Source organism: Pyxicephalus adspersus, chromosome 7 (genome assembly GCF_032062135.1).
Source record: "Pyxicephalus adspersus chromosome 7, UCB_Pads_2.0, whole genome shotgun sequence".
NCBI classification, from domain to species: Eukaryota; Metazoa; Chordata; class Amphibia; order Anura; family Pyxicephalidae; genus Pyxicephalus; species Pyxicephalus adspersus.
In genome coordinates this window covers 18,019,745-18,040,499 of record NC_092864.1, presented here as the reverse complement: position 1 = coordinate 18,040,499, position 20,755 = coordinate 18,019,745, and the positions used below count along the sequence as shown (strand labels likewise).

Sequence of the window (20,755 nt, the reverse complement as noted above, 5' to 3'; positions counted from 1 at the left end):
AGGTGCTCTCAGCCAGCATTGCTAAATATTATAGCAGTATTGCACTCCTCCAGCACAGACAAGGCAGGATTCACCTTTGCTACCACTACCCATTTTCTCTGCTAAATCTCCAATATTGGACATGCTCTCTTTTCTGCTTTTCAGCAATTAAATCTTGTGTAATGGTAAATATTACCATTCACTAATTACCTCCTTTTATAGTCTATGGGGTTTGATAGGCCGGTACGGTACGGCCACTGTTTTTTACTGTTACTTACGCCAGAGTTTTTTGTACCATTATCGGGTGTACCTATCACCCTGTATGCTGTGTTTACGAGTGCGGGAGCCCAGTTTCCTCAGGTGCTGTATGAAATGAGAATACAGGTGAATTGTATTGTCTTTTATCTGTAGAAGAACATTAGCAACTCATTCAAAGAGCTGTCCATCATAACATGCAACAACAAGGTTCCAAAGACTTCAGAGTCCGAGAGGTTTTTAGGTTTTATTCTTTATAAAGCTGCATTCGCATTTATCTTTGTCATCCAGTGCATTTACAAAAACATTTATGAAAAATGTGGGAAGAGGAAAAGCAGTTTCTTTTGTAAGGTCACTAAAAAGATTTGTGCAGTTTGATAGCTAGCAAGTACAACATTGTCCAGTGGCAAAGAAAGACACTTGTGTGCAACACTAGGTGAATGGTGAAATCCAAAAATATATTTTTACTTTTTATTTGCTCTTAAAAGTGCCTATTGCCATAGTTTTGAGTTCAGAACCACAAAACATAAACTTTCATAATAAATAATTAATCTGCAAGTTAAACTAAATACAATACTTACATTTGTGGTTTGTTCATTGTGGTTCAAGATGTTGTTTGTACAACTCATACTAGTGTTCCAGTCATTGGAAAGGCCTATACTGTCAGAAGAATAGAGGGAAGGTTGTTTTAAATGACTTGATTGCATCATAACATTCATGGTCTCTTCAGTAGAGGGAATTCCTAAAAGGGAATATAGTAGAAATCTGCGTTTGCTGCACTGGTCCAAAAATACAATTGTTAGCTGTTTAAATTCTGTTTTTTCCTTCTGTGAATTACTTACTTTCAACATGTGCAAAAGCACAAAAGGGTCCTCTTGGACAGTACCCAGTTTGCCTCACATCATTGCATTTTGTAGACTTATAAATCTGTACAAAATATTAAAATATGGTTATACATCAAAGTAAAAGCAGGTAGATAAATATCTATTAAAAGTACATTTAGGATACAAAAAGAGCATCATCCCTCTTCCCTGAGCAGCAGGTAACTCTTATTTGTGTGGGAGGCTATGCCTGGCAAGTTTGTGAATGATGTATATGTGTAACATAGATTTATCATATATAGAGAGGGCTTCAGAAGTTATGGCCAATGTGGAAGCCAATCTGTTTTCTTATAAGTTATCGTCTGGGTTCTGTAGACTGAAGACTTTGTAAAGCATAGGGAGGAATAAAACCCTCATTTTTAGGTTTAACATCTGCTCTTGTAACCAGACCTCATTTATTACCTCAGTTGTGCACAGGACATGTTAACTATATGTATGCAGCCTTCCTAACTCTCTTAACACACAATTTTTTGATGTGGGGAGAATTAAGCAGTACGAAACAGAATATATGGAGGACGCCTGAAACTCCAATGGAAAAGTAGAAGATATATTCACGGCATTGGAAAATAATGATTTCGTGCCTGCTTCAGCTACTTCCTAATCAACTACATGACACTTGAGATATTTATTTTTATAATACATCTATTTTCATGATCTACTTTCTGGGTTTACATGCCTTTGCCACAGATCATAAACCAAAACCAAGTGACCCCAAAAGCAAGCGACCCTAATATTCACATAAGGACAGATCTATACCGAGTTTGTTGAAACTAAGCAAGCCACTTCAGGGCACTATGCAAATTTCTTTCATCATAGAAGCACTACATTAACTAGGAGCAAAAAAAACTAAGCAAAGATCACAAAATACAATCTGTATTATAGCAGGTAAAGAGTTGCAGCTCACCTCGGGATGGAACTGCTGCTCAGTACGAGAATGGCAATACTGACAGCTGTCCCCGGTCTCACATTTTGATGGTTCTCCCCATTCATCTCCATGTTTTACACTTGGACAAGGTGTGGATCTGAAAGAGATAGGAAAGCAAAAATTTGATAGTAGGCAAGCCGGAAGGAAGCTGCGTATCTTTTACTTTGACTGATGACACAATATCTAGGCAACAAAGCCTAACCATACCGACGGCTCAATTACCGGGCAGTGCTTTCTACCAAATCTCCTTTTAGTAAACACAGGCAGATATTTTTACTTCATTTCAATTTTCAATCTCATAAAACAATAAGATTTAACGTCAATCTGAGGTAAAATGTACTTTGGATCCACTATAACCAACTGATTTTCCTCACTTACTGGAAATGCTCCTTTTACTTTGTGCAATATAAACACAAAGTGCATAAGAATACAGAATACTGTACACATGTCCTTCCAGTTATAGATTACCAACTGAAGTGTGATAGGATTGGTCTGTTGCGCACAAACTGCCTTCCAATGATCCAATAATCAACACTGTATACCATTTTGCAAAACCTCCACTGGGCTAAAAAAAAAAAAAAAAAAGTGTCTAAAGTAAGCTAAAAATACACTAATGAATATAACAAATATGGCGTATTTCATTTACCTGTATTTGAACTTTCTTGGGTTGCGTCTTCGGTCTCGGCTATTGTGATAGTGTGGACAGGCATATCCTTGGCGGCAAAGTCTGGGTGGTTTAGTACATTGTTCAGTTTTATAGTTTGCGAGTACAAAATTTGTGTCTGAGGTAAAACAAAAAACACAAAAGAAAATAAAAATCTACAGAAACTAAAGTAAATGCTAAAAGAGTAAAACAAAAAATGCAGAAACCATTAGAAAACATACAATTATCCGCAAATAAAGTTAAAGAAACGAAGCTGTATTTAAAAGGTTTTACATACAAGAAAAATGTGTATTTCTTGTATGTAGGCAATATATATTACACAAACGGTACAACACAATTCTGCTTACTGGGAAAAGAAATGATTTGCTGATCCTTGCAGTTTTTGGTAGGGAGATTTAAAATAAAAGCATTATAGTATCGATCCACCAGGTGGCAGCAGTAAGTCTGGCAGCCATCCATATATACAATATGTTTGAAACCAAAAGCCCAGACATAAAGCATTCAGCGCACATTACATCAGGAAACTCAGACATTCGGTTTGCAAGTTCTTACTTTATTATTCTTGATAATTCAAAACATTAATGCAAATAAACATATGTTATGTACAATTTTTGTAAGTGGATTTAGCTAGGAAAAAATAGGACTGCTTGCAGCACTGTACTATGGGAGAGGGGTGAATTAATTTGTGGATTTGTTTTTGGCAGGTTAACCAGCTCATTGTGCATATATGGAAACAATGGCAGCAGAGCCAACCTCCAGCTGTATCTTGCTCTCTGCATGGGGTTTTGGCTCGAAAGGTCTCATTTGCACCGTACCATCTGTAAGTCTTTAAAATGCTACTTCATGCAGAATTGTCACTATTCATCATCATCCAAAGCACTTTAAACCTAGTTTTAGGTCTACAGACAATCAGGAGAAAAAAATATAATTAGTGACCATCATAAAAAAAAATAGTCCCATTATTAATGGTCTTTTACTGCATAAACTACAATATATCCTCATGTCCGGAGGGGAAAACATGCAGGGATCAAGAGCTCTGTGCTCCAGTTCTAGCCACATTTTGAGCAGTTTACGAAAACAAATATAAAAGAAGGTTATATAAACCAAAATCCCCATAAGGATTGAGACTTTGAGTCTGATTTATTAAATCTCTCCAAGAATAGAAAATATAGAATTGCATGGGTCAACCTGGGTGATCCAGCAAACCTGGAATAGATCAGGTCCAGGAATAAATACATTTGCCAGCAAATGTTTTTTTAAGAAATCCATTTCAGGTTTGGTTCACCTATGTTCAACCGTGAAAGTCTATCTTTTCTAGACTTGGAGAGCTTTAAATAATCAGGCGTACTATAAGACCGTGTTTCTCAACCTTTTAACAAGGGGGAACACTTAAAATAATTTTCAGGTCTTAAGATATAATACTACATACACAGGTGACAGTACATGTATTTAATGTGGTGGTCAGTGGGATGAATGCCTCTTACATTGCTGGCCATAGGGAAGAATGTCACCTTTACAGATAACCAAAAATATCATTGGGGTCACTTGAACTGATATGAGAGACACAAACTGCTCATTGCTCAAGGAACCCCTAGCGACCTGGGCCAACCTTAATATTTATTGAAAAAATATCTACAATTAAGGTAGGTCGCTAGTGAATGTCAACAGAGGAGGGGGCGCTTGTGGGTCCTGATTGACGTTACAGCAGAGCATTCTGGGATTTGTAGTATTAGCGGTGCATGCACTGTCTACTGGCGGGCCAGTTCTAGTAGACATTTGGCATTTACTCGCCGGCCAAATATTAATGTACATTATAACATACAGTGCGAGCCCGAGTTTGACACCCCTGCTCTAGAGAAACCCTGGTATCCATACATGTATTCTCTTCAATTTTCAATGAGCAGTTCCAAAATGCACAGAAAGTTTACTGCTTTTAGAGAAAAAAAATATATATATATTTATATATATAAAATAATATTTATATATAATATATATCAAACTTCTGAAACCTAGAATGACCAGACCTCTAAAGCCAGCAGCAATATACATAAAAGCATTGAGAATAGGGGGATTAGAGGGGTTCAAGTTCAAGGTGCTGGAGGGCTTGCAGTGGAGGTCTGGAGATGGGGATTGAAGTTAGCATATCAGAACCTCATATATACATTTTAGTAACCACCTAGCTGTTTTTGGGTGGTTACTTCAAAAGTTTAATCATAATACAGGGGCTGCCACCCACCTACAGCTTCTTCCCTCTCAACTATCCGGGGAGAATAATGAATATGGATGGAATATATATTTTGGAACACTGGATGTACGGTGCGCATACGGCACTGCAATCTGGTAAAAATCTGAATTTTGTAGGCTATTTCTTATAGCCAGAGGAATAACCAGTCTTTCATTTAAATGTCCAACAGATAACTAGTCTGCATTATCACATAAGCCAGTAAATATTGGAAGTTATAAAAAAAATTTAATAAAAAATTGCTATGGGCAGGACACAGTTTAATAAATAATTCTGTTATGTGTATCATTTTTTTATGGATGTAAAACACGGGATGTTTCAAACCAACCTGTAGCCAATTAGAGAATTAGAACATTCACATGGCTAGACCAACCTGTAGCCAAAAAAGAATAGCGAGACATTCACGACACAGAAGAATATAAAACAACCTAAGACTAACAGCACACACACAAATGTGCATTTAGCCACACTGCTCTGCAATGTGCTGCACTCTGCTGTTACCATGATGTTTAATGCTTATGAAATCATTTATTTTATGCGAGTCCCAAAGGACCTCTTAACCTAAAAAAACAAGCTGAATTATATAAAATTCCTTTAAAATGCTCATAACCATTACAGGCTGAGCAAAGCCCTGCTATGTAAAATGAATGGGGAGGGCTGTTCAGCTGAAGATTAATCCACTTCTGATATGGCCCCATAGCGCTCTTTACATGCCAATAATAGCACATTTATATAGTCCAGCCAGTGAGTTAGGTTTATTGGCCTTTTGTTAGTGCAGTAATAATCATATATGTATTGACCTGTGGTCAATAAGATATTCCTAAACTTACCTTGCCATCTTGGGTCCTCTCCGAGGATCTTCTCTATCATTGCTTGGCTAGCTAAGACTCCTGGCTGCAAATCAGGAATCCCTTCACCACTCCCAAGCTGCCCATTCTGTAAGGCTTCCTGTGCTTGGATTTCCCTGCGGCACCAATCAAAGAAAAATAAATGGTAAAACTAAGTGAATACGAGGCCATTCCTCTTTGCTGGCCCAAAGCGGTGACAATGCAATTTGCTTCAGTGAGGAAAAAAAAGTTTTTTTATTCTTCTTTATATGTAACGTACACACATACAATCACAGCCAACAATGAAGACAAAACCAATCACCTCCCCTTCCAAAAAGCCTCCATAGTACGGCCCGATTGCACAAATCAGACACTCGTTTCTCCAGTGTAGTTGTCCACCTCAAGGACTTTTTTTTTTTTTTTTTTTTTTTTAATACAAAAAGGCAATGCAGAGTTTAAAGTCAAGGGCCTCCATCTAAAACTGCACTTTTTTAGGCCAAAAGCAGGGCTCTTTATATTTATTATTGTGCCTAATGTGCTTCCTTCAAAACCATTGCCCTGCTCCAACATGATTTAAAGATTTCTTCTAAGGTATTGAGCATGATAATTCATGGTGTAGTTGACCTGGATCCTATAGGCTTCAATACTTACATATTTATTTAAATATAAGAAAAGGGCAATAATGTTTGGAAGACTAGATATACAAGTCCTTGCTGTGTTACCTACAGACACATGAAGGGGGGTCATGCATATTTCTTACATGGACAGGTAAGGCTCCTGCTGCTTAGTTGTACTGAACAGTGTGACGCTTTTGCCTCGTTTCCAATTTTTTTTTTTGTTATGGTGGGGGGGACAAATAAAAAAAAGTCTACAGAGCCGCTACACAATTACTTTAAACTCAAGCCAGTGAGGAAGGGTTAGAACCTCTCAAATCTTTTACCACTAGTGGTTTCCTCTCTCGAAAGATTTACCTAATTTCCAGTACAGTGGACCACTTAGAAAGCAAAGGGGGAATTTGCCTAATTATCTTTAAAACTGTAAGGTTTTAACTCTTCCTTTGCTCAATACAAAAATAAATAAATACAATGGCTAGATTTGCAAGCCCCACAGTCTCATCCTGAGGTCATGGCACAAATATCAGTCCTGAATTACCTTATATCATAGACAGGAGGTCGGAGGTCATGAGGACCATGGGCAAAGGCACAATGGGGTCCATTCTTCACACAATGCCCTCGAGAATCCGTCTCATGAATGCAAGTACCGGTCTTGTAATATCGTAGGTGATACTTTCTCTCTGTGTCGCCTGTTGTCCTATGCAAATATGGACAACTGAAATAGAAAACAGAAGAGAACTTAGTTGACATGGTTATTTCTGCAAGAAGAATCAGATGAACATTGATTGTGGCATCACACAGCGGGAGGGAGGAATGTATTACTTTACATCACCCCCACCAGGCATCTAAAAATAGCCAACATTGAATACTTCTGAAGCATTACACTCTGCAACATACGGTTATACAACTTCAAGCAGCATTTATCTTTCACTATGTAAAAATGAAAGTGGAACTTTGGCTAAAACTTTTTTCTTTTACAATTATTGGGAGGAGTTGGATGGAACCTCTGCTGGGATTTAATGCCGGTTATACCTTTTGAGGAGATTTTCTCCCAAATCTGAGGTTTATTCTGCTTGTATGTTGCCTTCTCTTGCAGCAACAACATGAAACATTTACATAAAATCTGTTTTCATTACATATTTCAAACCCAGTGATGTCTTGCAATGTCTGTGCAATGAAAGCAGATCATGGCTGGTCTGGCACAGCTGAGTGCAGTACATAACTTCCTAAGAAGGTCACAGACCTTTTCCTCAGGACTTCTCATATACACCCTCAGCCCTGAGTCAAGCAGCAGGTGGGTTATTGGGAGAAGGTACACAAATCAGAATGCCTTCATGAACGGATGTCATTTTGTAGGAATGGTGTTCCCAAGCAGCCTTTATTTGTAACCCCCACATACAGTGCTGAGCTGCCATGACAGAAAGAAATGAAGTATGTGGGTCAGAGACTGTACACCAGGAGAGGGCTAGATCAGCAGTCGCCAACCTTTCGGAACTCACGGACAACTAAATTCATTATTTTAAATTAAGGGAGAGGGAGAGAGAATATATATATATTTTTTAAAGATAAATACATTTGTAAAATAACGATCTTCCGAATGGTGCTGACAAGGACTGTGGAGGTTTTGACCAGCTCACGGTAAGTGACGTATTACGTATTGTTACTATTATCATTAGTTACATTATCTTTGGTATTACTAAAGAAATGCAAAATATTTGTTTGCTTTTTCCCACTCATTATGGGTTTATTTTATTCCAATCTAAGACCAAATAAGAAATGATAGTTATTAAAGTCAAATTATTTGATGCCAATAAATATAACAGGTAAAGAAAATACACAGTTAAGGTCATACCTAAAAGAGCATCTGAGAAATAAACAAATACAATAAAACAATGGGATGAGAATCTGTATTGGCGGAGTGGGGTGACTGTTGTAATGGTGGAAACAATACTGAAGCGTACGACTCGGCAACGGTTGCCTCATACACCTTAACACTACACTGACGTCACGCTGCGCCTCCCTTGTTTTTCCGTCTCTAGTACAGTTTGTGAATTTAGTGAAATATAAAGGCGACAATTGTCATTCAGAATATAAGAATTTATTAGAATATTTTTGTTTTATTATTAATAAAACCATACAATTGCATATAAAACTCAAATTTTTCTGTGGACCACTGGGCTGGATGATCCCATACATTATCTGATCTGGGCTCTATCTGATTTTCTGCAGTGTCTAATGCACAATGTAAGATGCTCACAGTGTGCAGAGAGACCAGATTAAGCAACTTCAGTACAGCTCAGGAGACGGTGTTGGAGTTTAGTTTTGCACAGTTAACCAGCAAATGACAAACCAAAACAAACAATGATACAGGAGAAGGAAAGGACCCTGACCAAAAGAGTTTACAATCAAAGACCATGGAAACCTCAATGCAGCCAGAAACTACTACATGACCGTGGATCTAAACCTTCCTACTCTACCAAAGACAAAAAGTTCCTTTTTAAACAAATTAAAAGAAATAAAACAAACAGTGTATATATACTCTGCCCTTGGATCATTTCAGAAATCCATTTCAACAACTGCAATATTAATAAAGAACAGGAAGGCAAAACTGTTGAAAGGCCATTTGTGTGTAAGCCGTACATTTAAAGCACTCTTTTGTCCAGTGACATTATGGTAAAGAAGGAAAACAAGATCCCACGTACATAGTGCAAGGACAAAGTACAATGTATCCAACAAACTGAAAAGTTGTTGGCTGGACAAGTTGTCACATAACAGGTAGGACAGGTGACATTCAGATACTCACCATCTTCATCCTCCTACTGCAAGCAAAAGGACTCCTGGATGGAAAATAATTGCAGACAACATAGGTATATGGTGCTTTTTTTATTCCAAATATTGTTCTTTACCATCTTTGTTTACAAGATCAGAGTCAAATCAAACTTTAGAAGAATTGGCCAGGCATATACAGGGCATAATAAAGTGGTTGGTGCTGTAAGATCTAAATCTGGCCATACATACTGCAATATTATTACACTTTTCTTTTATATCAACAAGCAAATATGTAGAACAAGAATAGCTTGTTTAGGTGGGGATTTTACTACATAATTGTGTTAGAAATTGCACATTCACATTTTAAGCATTAATGTACATTTTATCATTTTATTTATTTATTTATTTTTGGATGGGGTTCTGTACTTTTGTTTTCTTTTTTGCTTTGCAGTGTCAATTTAACAGTAAAAACAAGCAAACATTACCAGATATAACAAGTAATGAACATGAGACGGTAATAAAGTCTGGCACCAATATTCTGTGACTGCTATATATGTTACACATGACTACAGTCCAAAAAGAATTTCAGTTGTAATATTTGCTTGCAGAAGTTGGTTTGCACTACAAGAAAGAACACAGAACTGTTGCCTTACTTTTGTTAAGCTGTAAGTTTTTGCAATTAAAAAGAGATGCAACATCTATAGAGACCGTACAGGACCTAGCATTCTATACAACCTCCTGATTACAGCTCAGGTCACAGGCTTTCAACTCCTTCCTCTAGGTATGGTATTGTGCTCATATATTTGTATTAGAGGCAGAATCAGTGACTGGACAGAACAATGTGGCTTCTCACACTCCTAGGTTCTCCCTTCTCATTTGTTGACAGCTGCATTTAAAACCCATAGCGAGTGGCTGATCATAGACAAAAGGGGGAGAAATAAGAGGGGCTAGAACTGGGTTGATATATATATATATATATATAGTTGCATCACCAAGCAAGTGGTTTCTGAAAAGCTGAGTGACAATAGAGGGGCACTGGACAGCTGGGGATGGCAAAATGGGACATTCCAAGGGGGTGGGCATTAGAAAATTGGAACAAAGGATTAGGAAAGGGACGGTAGAAACCTGACAATTTAAGGGTTACTATATACCTATGGCACAAACTGGGAACTTTCATCGCTTAAAATAAATTTCTTTATTTAAACACATAGGTACTTTTATTCAACTTAGCATTACATTCTGGTTTTAATATCCATAAGATATAACATGAGACCAAACGTTTGTGGACACGACCACGACAACTTTATATGCATGCTGCACGTCCCATTGTAAAACCAGGGAGAATAAAGTGGAACTAAAGTTCCATTTTATAAATCTGGAATCAGCAGGGTTTTGTTGCAGAAAGGGAGAGGTGATATCCCTTTTGTAATAAACATGACTGCTCCCTTCAATGGACAAAATTGCAGAGCTGCATATACACAGCTCCATGTTAGCGGGGATAACCAGCTTCTGTTGCCAGGATTGACCGAAATCCTGCGCAGGAGTTACTGCATCCCAGCCTGGCCAATTAGGATGACTGAAGACCAAAATAAAGAGAAGGAAGGAGATGGGGGGAACAGGAAGAGTATAAACAGGGTTTGGTTCTGCAATAATGTGGGGGTTCTGGCACGTTCATCTGGAGCTGAAAAAATGATAACAGCCTACATTGTTCTGGAAAGCTTGTCTACAAAACTTAGAAACATGCCTGTGCATATTTGATGCCAATAAGTATCTGTGTGCTCAGGTACGGATGCAGGAGATGTTCTCTATGTTCTAATGCACTCCATAGCGGTTCTGCAGTTCTGAGGTCAGGGCTTTGTGCAAGCCACTCCATTTACCGGACACCCAACCCAACACGGGGACAATCTGAACAGATTACAGCCAGCTTTCACTAGATTGGAAGATCACAATTATCTAAAACATCTGTGTTGAATGTTGTTACCTTAGGTGAAACGATCAACTATTAGTACACTGTAAAGTACAAAAGATATCCCTGAGGAAGCCTAATAGTGGCGAAACACGTCGGATTTTTGCACAAACTCTATACAGTCGGGACTTTTGCGGTTCTTCACACATTTATTTGTTTGATGACATAGAAGTCCTGTGTCTAGTATATAATACCTAGGTCCTGTGAAGTGTTAACAGGACAAACGTAAAATACCCGATTGTGTTATGTAAATGTTTTTCTTTGATACTTTGTAACAAATACACGCCTATATTATTTCACACAATCCCTGAGCCCTGAACCTCATTCTTTTTCTTTTTTTATACATTTTATATGCTTGCTTAATGAGGTGGCTCAACATTTAAAGTTATTAGTGAAGAGAGGGGAACACCTTTAATGAACTTCCATACTGAACCAAACTCAATCTACAGGGATGTCCTCGTACTTCTGGCCATTTAGTAGGACATGGTTACTAACAAAGAGGATGAAGCGGTGTGCTGTACGTCTTCTTAATACAGCCCTGAATTCTGTCTTTACCAAAGGATAATCACAGTAATGACAGATACAGATTGGACCACTTTACCTGACTATTCAGCTTCAAACATTCGGGAGATGCCAAATCATTTATCTAATTGTGTTTCTTCATCACCTGTTTAATCAGCTGCTTATCTGGGATGTCTAATTGCACGGACAGAGAGCCACTTCCGAGAATCCTACATTCCCGGCAAAGGCTTTTTGAAAAAGCACTGAAACAAAAACAAAAAAGGCCGAGAGTACAAGTGGTTTGCATAATACATCGTCTTTAAACAGGTGAGTGTATAGACGGAGCGCCATTCCATTTTCATCACATCAATGCTGCCATGGCAACAGAGAATTAGCTTGTTGATGGCAGGCGGCCAAGCATCTTCTTTTAACTTGGGCTGCAGCCTCTGAAAGTAAAAATAAAGGTGAACCATTCCTAGGGGCTTGCTAACATGTTTTTATGTATCGTGTTTGGGGAGGTGCAGCAAGAAACTGCGAAGTCCCATAATATAAAGGAAGAAAAATGAAAATGAAGAGATCAGAGAAAAACAAAAAAAAAATATATATATATGATATTGGGAGACTTTAGGGAGAAATGACATGCTGATGATAGTAACAGGAAAACTTAAAGAACCACAGATAGATCAAGGATTGAACAATTAGCAGGCTCATGTTAAAGCAGACTTATCACCAACATTTTTTTATAACCCTTTTATACAAAGTAAAACTTATTACGCTGCACCAGGACAACACAGGACCAAAGTGAGGACATCGCTGGTGGGTTCGAGGGCGCAGCAGAAGTAAAGGTAAGGGTTTTTTTTTTTTTTTTTTTTTTTATTTCATGTATAGTTCCATTTTAAATCTAAACTCCAGATGAAAAAAAAAAATCTAAATATATCCCTCATCTCTCTACTTTGTGCACCAGATGATTTGCAAACCCAGAAAATACTTTGTAACAACATCATTGTTGTACAAAGCTAGTGCAGGAGCAAAGCTGTAGAAGTGGCCCCATAGGGCCCTCCATTACAATCTCCCTGCAGAAAATACAGGAGGGGATGGACACATGACAGTCACCCTGCACTGCGAGAAGCGAGAAGTAGTGACTGCTCAGAATACAGAAGTTCCTGCAGAGACAAATTCCTAATGTGATTATTTGCACAGATCTAAAAGGGGAGAGAAAAAAAAATAATAAAACCACACAAGGCACACCAGGAAGTAAAAACTCACATCCACACATACGCCTCTTGTATTTAGACAATATATGTCAGTTCAGCTTTAAATAACCTCTCTGTTGATTTAGGTTGCAAAATCACCTTAACAGGATAGCTACCCCTCACCCCTTCCCGCATGGACTGGGTCAGTAGTTAGGACTAATCTGCAGTGCATCATATGCGTATTTCTCCAGACAAGTTAAAAGTGATCATGTGAATTGCCAGTGGAATCTCATGGTCCTGTACTTCGTACCACCCAGGCAGGAACAGGCTGTCTGATATGGGCAGTGAGGAGGTACAGTGGGACAACATGCACTTAGGCAGCACGGTGGCTCAGTGGTTAGCACTCTGGCCCTTTCAGAGCTACATCCCAGGTTTGAATCTCTGCCAGGAGACTAACAGTTAGGTTAATTGGCTTCCCCCCAAAATTGACCTTTAGACTGAACCAAAGACATATGACTATGATAGGGAGAATAGATTGTGAGCTCCTTTAAGGGACAGCTAGTGACATGACTATGGACTTTATACAGCGCTGCGTAATATGTCAGCACTATATAAATACTGTGTAATAATATTAATGAACTTTTTCCATGAATGGGGAACGTGCACGGCAAGGTGGTAACTCTGCACAGGCTAGATCAGCCTGCATAACCTTGCCACAAGAAACATGGATGGTAAAGTGCTGGAAATGATCAACAGATAATACCACTGAAACATTATTAGCCACTGTTTACAGTCTGCATATACATTAAGAGTACACATTATCTGACTTAATTGGGGGAGTTCTTTTACATAATTATTGGGGGTTTACAGACACTAAAAAACCTGAGCCAAAAAGGAGCAAAGTACATGCGGCTGAAGCAGAGAGATTTTAAAGTAGAATTAAACCCTGCTTATTACCTGTCCCCATTCTGTCAATTTCAACAATCTTCCTTCTTTCTACACTTCCTTGTTTCTACCTTCGGCCATTTTGATTGGCCAGGATACGAACTAATTCTCGTGCAGGCACTCCAATGAGGAGCTGGGATGTGCGGGGATCCCAGTGACCAACCTCCTTAGCTGCAGAAAAAATTTCTGGGGATAAAACTGCAAACATTGTGTAGATCAAATTCCTGCTCAGTGCTACTGCAAAATTCCTGCAATTTATTGTTCTTTTGCCCTAATACAAACCTATGGGTCAAGCCAGATCTGAAGAAAGAATTTATAGGTGGCCAGCTGACCTAGTCTCAGTGGTCCAATGCCCTAAAACAAAGTTTAGCTATTCTGCCCCTTACCTAGAAAAAATAATGAAAGCATGTTCTAATAATTCAGATAGTAGTAGGTTTGGTTTTCCTGTGTGAATTAGAGGGCCAGTGCTTCCCGGACTTGGCCGTGGTGCGGCATTTCCCTGCATTCATTTGTTTAATGCTACATATTTATCTTAATTGTTAAATAAAAAAAAAATCAGTCAGTTTATTCCCTTCACCAGACAACAAGAAAAACCACATTCTGCTTCATTTATGAAGATACTATATTTCACGTCTAGTGTTACCAGAAAGAAAAACTGGTGCCATATACAGCCCAACAACCTCCGTATAGCTATTTGCTTTAATTATCAAGCAAATTAACAGAGAACAATGTTTAATTCAAAAAGCAGCAATAGTCTGCCAAGTTTCCTTGTTGGTCTCATGAATGAGTAAACAGCCAGGATTTTTTTCCCCTCTCCACTAAGGTCACTGACCCATAACTAATCAGACGATTAAACAGACATAAATACTATAAATCTGGGATTTTACACTGGGAATATGTGCCAGGATCACAACAACTGTACAAGCATAGTAAATGTGAGGCTCCTATATAAAGAATGTAATACCAATGTTAAGATTAACACTTTGGTTACCAAAAACTGCAGAAAATACCAAAGAATCAGAGTGCGTATAGCAATGATCTATTACTAGGTGCAAATCATTTATTCTCTGAAAGAAAATAAAAATGCAGAATCCACGACTGAAGAGATGACCATAAATGAGAACCTTCCATGTACCATCCCTTTTTATCACCTAAAACATTTTGGGACCAACTTGTGACTTTCAAATGCTCCATTTTAACAAAACACTTCTCAATAACAGCACAATTAAAATGCAGCATATGATTAGTACACGCATAGACTGAGGGCATCCTAATTGCATCCCAATCAGCAGATACATTAATACAGACAGCTGAATGTACATACAAATTGTATAGTTGTTCTATTTCACCTCTTAATCTACCAATTAGCATCTAAACCAAGTAAAGCCAACACGTTGATTAGAATAAATTTTATTACACTTATATAGCAGAACTAAACCCGCACTATTCCTCCCACACATATTCCTGAAGTTGCATTGCAGGGTGCCACTGTCTTCCTTCTATTTTTCTTCCTCCTTGTCATCTTCAGCCATCCTGATTGGTCAGGGCAGGATGATTTAACATTCACTTTGCATCCAATCCCCATACACGCAATGGAAGACGAAATGACTGGGTTTCCTTTGCAACTACTGGTGAGCTGCATGTGAGCCGTAAGCAGGTTAGAGCCGTTTTTGTAGAAGGGGCATCATCTTTTTGCAATATCCACCTGCCTGATCACCAATTTTTCACAGTTGGACTTTAATTCCACTTCAACTCTTTTTCAGAACTTCATTGTACAGATGTGTTTGCCTGTAGCTGTGCACCTATCCATGCTGACTTAGGACATTTCATGCACTTATCTTGTGGCATTTATTGTGTGGCATTTATTATTCCTATTCCTTTGGGTGTCACATGATCTATCCCGAATTATCCACCCAGTAGCTGAATCCAGAGATAAGAGGAAATAACCAGTAATGTGGGGTAAAAGCACATTCAGCTCATTAGACAAGTATTCTGTCCACCACTCTGCTTCAATACAATGTTGGTAATTGACTTATAAATCTGATTTTGATTCAAATTTGCCTGAAAAGTTTTGAGTTGAGCTGGCCTTTAATTATGTGTGTCCCTCGTTACCAACAGCTATACTCAAAAAATGGGGAAGTAGAAGCTAATCTTTTACAGCAAAAAAAAAAGAAAACTTGCATAAAAAATTCAGTTGTCTTTGGATCTGCCGATCACTCTGATTTTGTTCACTTCTTGGTTAAATTTCATTTTTAACTAAGCATACAGTGAAAAATTAGAAGGCATTTTATTGCAGCATGAGCCTTGCAGGAGGTTCTAGGATGTCCGGAGGGGTCATTGTTTTCGCAGACTTTCTATAAGGATACAGCACTTTTTTTTTATTAGTGTTAATATAGTTTTTGGGTTGTTTAAGAACTCCATTTGTGTGTCTTGAAGGATCTATTCAGGTTTACAGTTTCATTAGGCACCAATTGCATTTAAACTGCCCACACACCCAAATGCCCTGTGCAATCTTAAAAAACAATACTTATGTGGAACAAAACAACATGCAGGGGAAAAGATACAGTTTAATCAAGTAAAAGAGAAACAACTGCTGACTTGCTGCATTACACACAAATTATCATTGTTTGTTGGGATTTGTCATATTTGTCTTTTTCTCACTCCCCACCAAACTTACTGTGTGACACGTACCGATGTCTGTCTGCATTTTCAATGCACGTCGGTGGAAAGCATTTGCTTTTCTTCAAAATCATTATATGCCCTGGCTTGTCAGTTTTGCAGTTTTCTGATTGCCTTAAAGATGTATCTTGAAAACAAGAAAAATGTGCCCTGACAAGAGCCTAATGTGTTCTTAACAAGCTCCAAACCAAGAAAAAGGCATGCCACAGTTTTAAGGCAACTAGTAATGGGCTTCCTCAAACTCAACCAATGTACCCGGCAGCAAAGCTTAATTGCAGAAAGAGACAGCCAATGTCCCTTCTGCAATAAGCATTCCTACCTGCCCGATCCCTTTGTGAACAGTCAAAATTGCTGAGCTGCCCATGCTCAGCAAACCTGACTTCCCCCGTGGTTGCTAGGAGTTACGGTACATTATCTTGGCCAATCAAGATGACCAAAGGTGGCTCAGGCGTTAGCACTCCGGCCTTTGCAGCGCTAGGTCCAAGGTTCGACTCCCAGCCAGGGCATTATCTGCATGGAGTTCGCAGGTTATCCCCATGTCTGCGTGGGATTCCTCCGGTTTCCTCCCACATCCCACAAAACATGCAGTTAAGTTAATTAGCTGTATTAAATTAATTAGACTGTAGTAAGTTAATTAGACTGTATTAATGACATATGACTATGGTAGGGACATTAGATTGTGAGCTCCTTTGAGGGACAGTTAGTGACACAACTATGGACTTTGTACAGCACTGCATAATATGATGGCGCTATGTAAATACTGTGTACTATTAATAATAATAATCAAAACTTGGAAGCTCTTCTGGGCAGGGTCCTCTCCTGCTCCTGTGTCACTGTCTGTCATTTGCTACCCCTATTTAATGAATGGCGTAGCGTAATATGTTAAATCACTTTTTTTAAAAAAAAAAAAAAAAAAAAAAAAAAAAAAAAAAAAACCTGTGTGTGCAAATGCTAGATGTGGAGACACAACAGATATACTTACAAGGAAATCAACCCCTGTCCTAATAAGACCCAGAACTGGTAATTACATTTTAAGCATCCATAAGCCCAGGGTATATTTTAAAATGTACCCCACACAAATGGTAAGCTTCTTTGTGGGAGAACACAGACATATATTCATGAGACACCAGGACGTCAATTCATCCAAAGATTCAGACAATAAAACCCGAAGCAGGTTAGGATACAGCTTAGCGACATAGGAGGTGACATCATTGATCCAGGCGCCAATAGAAGGTTTTCTGCCCCTGCTAAACTAAGAATGTACACTGCAATAGTCTGTATTGTGCTGCTGACAAAAAGGCAATACCACTATATAATAAATATCCTGGTCATAAACTGGAAACAATCAAGGTCATTATTATGCAATAAAATGTAGAAGAACATAGAAGAATTAGGAGAACCCAGCTGAGACAGTAAAAAAATTTTTAGAGCTCTGTTTGTAAACACGTCAGACACTGAATGCAGATAAAACGAGAGTTTGTGATCACTTCTTCAAGATAGGAATGTGTCTAATGTAAACATGGAAGTCAACATGAAACGGAAATATCATGAGACGAGTATTGGGAAGTTCATGGCCAACAGGCAAGAAAATTGTTTTAAACAGGTTGCTCTGCAGATATCATAATCTGCATGATCTTCACCCATTAGAGGACTGATCACAAATAAATATTTATACACAATAAATATATATGCACATATATTAATGCAAGTGTGTCCCATCCATTTTTTTATTTATTTTTATTTTTTTTTACCTATTAGGTTTTGAGTTTGCTCAATGCACAAGGGTGCAGAGATTATCCACCAGCAACAATGTTGCCAGAAACACAAACCTTTTAGTTACAAATGGCTGACCAAAGTTTCCATTTACTTTAGGGTGGTTTTCCAAACAAAATGACTTTTTGCATCTGCTTGTCATTCTATAACAGGATCTGCATCAATAAAAAACCTTTTATTGCAGGATCACCACGTATTGTTTTAATTACTGCTGCAGATTTAAAAATGTCGAAATGATTTCATTGAAATGTAAACTGTTTCGTTGCCATAATTTGTTACTCAGGCTTCAACTTTTCGCTACTGCTTGTTTGGATACCTCAAGTGGTAAGTATTTCTTGCCTGTTACCTCTCACAAAGTGATGATGGATATCTCACTCCATCTGCTAATCATCTCATCCTATCCGAGACCGTTCCCAGAAAGATTACAGCTACTACCCCTCTCGCCCACAAATCCTTTTTTTTTGCTTTGCTGAAAATTTACCAAAGCCCACTATATGTATTAGACTCTGGACAGACCATTCCCCCTTGGCTATGTCTCTAATGTAGGTGCACTTTCTCTTGGTGTCTGAATGACTCCCCTTATCCCAGCCATCATTACTAAATAAATCTACAACACGATTTACTAAGATGCTTCTATATACAGTTAGGTCCGTAAATATTTAGACAGAGAACTTTTTTCTAATTGTGGTTTTGTACGTTATAACAATTAATTTTAAATGAAACAACTAGGATGCAGCTGAACTGTTTCAGCTTTAATTCAGTGAGTTGAACAAAAAGATTGCATAAAAATGTGAGCAACTAAGGCCTTTTTTTTTTTTTTTTTTAAACACAATCACTTCATTTCAGGGGCTCAAAGGTAATTGGACAAGTTAAAAAGCTGAAAATAAAATGTTCATTTCTAATACTTGGTTGAAAACCCTTTGCTGGCTATGACAGACTGTAGTCTTGAACTCATGGACATCACCAGATGCCGGGTTTCCTCCTTTTTAATGCTCTGCCAGGCCTTTACTGCAGCGGCTCTTAGTTGCTTTGGCGGGGGGGGGGGCTTTCTGTCCAAAGTTTAGTCTTCAACAAATGAAATGCATGCTCAATTGGGTTCAGATCAGGTGAATGACTCGGCCATTCAAGAATATGCCACTTTTACTTTTAAAACCAAGACCAAGATGTTGTAGGCTCTACTTGGAAAAGACAGAGAAAGTGTGTGTTGGCGTAGGGGCGGTGAAAGGAATATTCATTCTAAGAACCATTTATTTTATTAATTATTGATTCAGCACAAAACAAGCAATCTATATTAATCTGCCGATATGCTGGAAACAATTCATAAAAATATGCTTTTTTTTTTTATAACTAGATATAATAACCCCCACCTATGCACTATATATCAGCAAGACTGACCTTTCTGTTTGATCAGCTCGGTTACTAAGTCTACACCGTGCAACATCGGGTCTAAACAGTCAAAATAACCCACAAGATCAGCAGTGGTCATTTTTACAAGTGAACTTCCTTTTTAAAGATCATGTGTCTAGAAAAAAATAAATACTTCCCTTTTTACATGTGTCACATTTTATTCTGTAAAGTAGCCTTGAATGAATGTTTCATTTACAGTTCTAAGGAGACCACCGTTTAAAACAAAGTGGGAACCAGTGGAGGAAAAAAAAAAAAACACAATGGTGGTCGGAATTTAACCCTTGCAGACTGATAAAAGATCCCTGGTGTTATTTAGGCAGCTCTGCCAAGTGGTGTGGTGGTGTTGGCCCTGGAAGTACACAGGGACTATCAAAAGAGAACCTCCACTCAGGAAATCTAAATCTCTGAAGGGTTGTACAGAACCTTGTTTGAGAGTTGCTGGTTTAAAGAAACTACATAATTATTACATTTTAAAAAGGAAATGGGAAAATATTGCAGTTTCTGATTATGACACAGTTGCAGTGTTATCTGAAGGCATTAGTAGTAAACAATGTGTTAGAAGCAATTCTTAAACAAAAAAAAATAAGAAAAAAAAAAATGAGGTTCCCTATAAATAACTACAAAGCAGAATTCACAGAAAACCTCACAGAGTCGTTCGGCATACAAATCCTGAAGGTTTTGCTATGCAGCTGCCTTTCTCTCTTTTGTAAACTTTTCTATTTTCAACAATTTTTACATCAGACTTTTGGCATGTGCGAGACCACAAGAAGCCTGCGTGGGTGTGTTTGAGAATTCTTTCTTTTCACTAGGCTACCTATGGATCTACATTTTGATTTTGTCTACATAGTATTGGTCTCCTAGACTGTAAGCTCTTCGGTGCAGGGTCCTCTCCTCCTGTGTCACTGTCTGTATTTGTCATTTTACAACCCCTATTTAAAGTTCAGCACTGCATAATATGTTGGTGCTATATAAATCCTGTTTAATAATATTATTGGTGCACGTTCACTATCACAAATAAGGACTACAAGCACAAGAATGTTTTATCAGTGTATACTGGCACCCAATATCCCAGTCATGCAGAGCAGCCTTTCAACATTTTTTACATGGGAGAACCCCTAAAACAACGTTAAGGTCT

General features: G+C 38.2%; 1 protein-coding gene across 6 annotated transcripts in view; it reads right to left on the bottom strand.

Annotated features, from left to right (window-relative positions):
* Positions 1-20,755, bottom strand: part of UNKL (unk like zinc finger) — a 70,573-nt gene that overhangs the window by 34,927 nt on the left and 14,891 nt on the right. For all 6 annotated transcript variants that reach the window (XM_072417718.1, XM_072417723.1, XM_072417722.1 and 3 more), the window contains 6 exons: positions 6,926-7,102; positions 5,777-5,910; positions 2,687-2,822; positions 2,020-2,137; positions 1,077-1,161; positions 816-976 (listed from right to left, as the gene is read on the bottom strand). In XM_072417718.1, the coding sequence (XP_072273819.1) occupies positions 816-976; positions 1,077-1,161; positions 2,020-2,137; positions 2,687-2,822; positions 5,777-5,910; positions 6,926-7,102 (811 nt within the window). The remainder of the gene's footprint in view (positions 1-815; positions 977-1,076; positions 1,162-2,019; positions 2,138-2,686; positions 2,823-5,776; positions 5,911-6,925; positions 7,103-20,755) is intronic.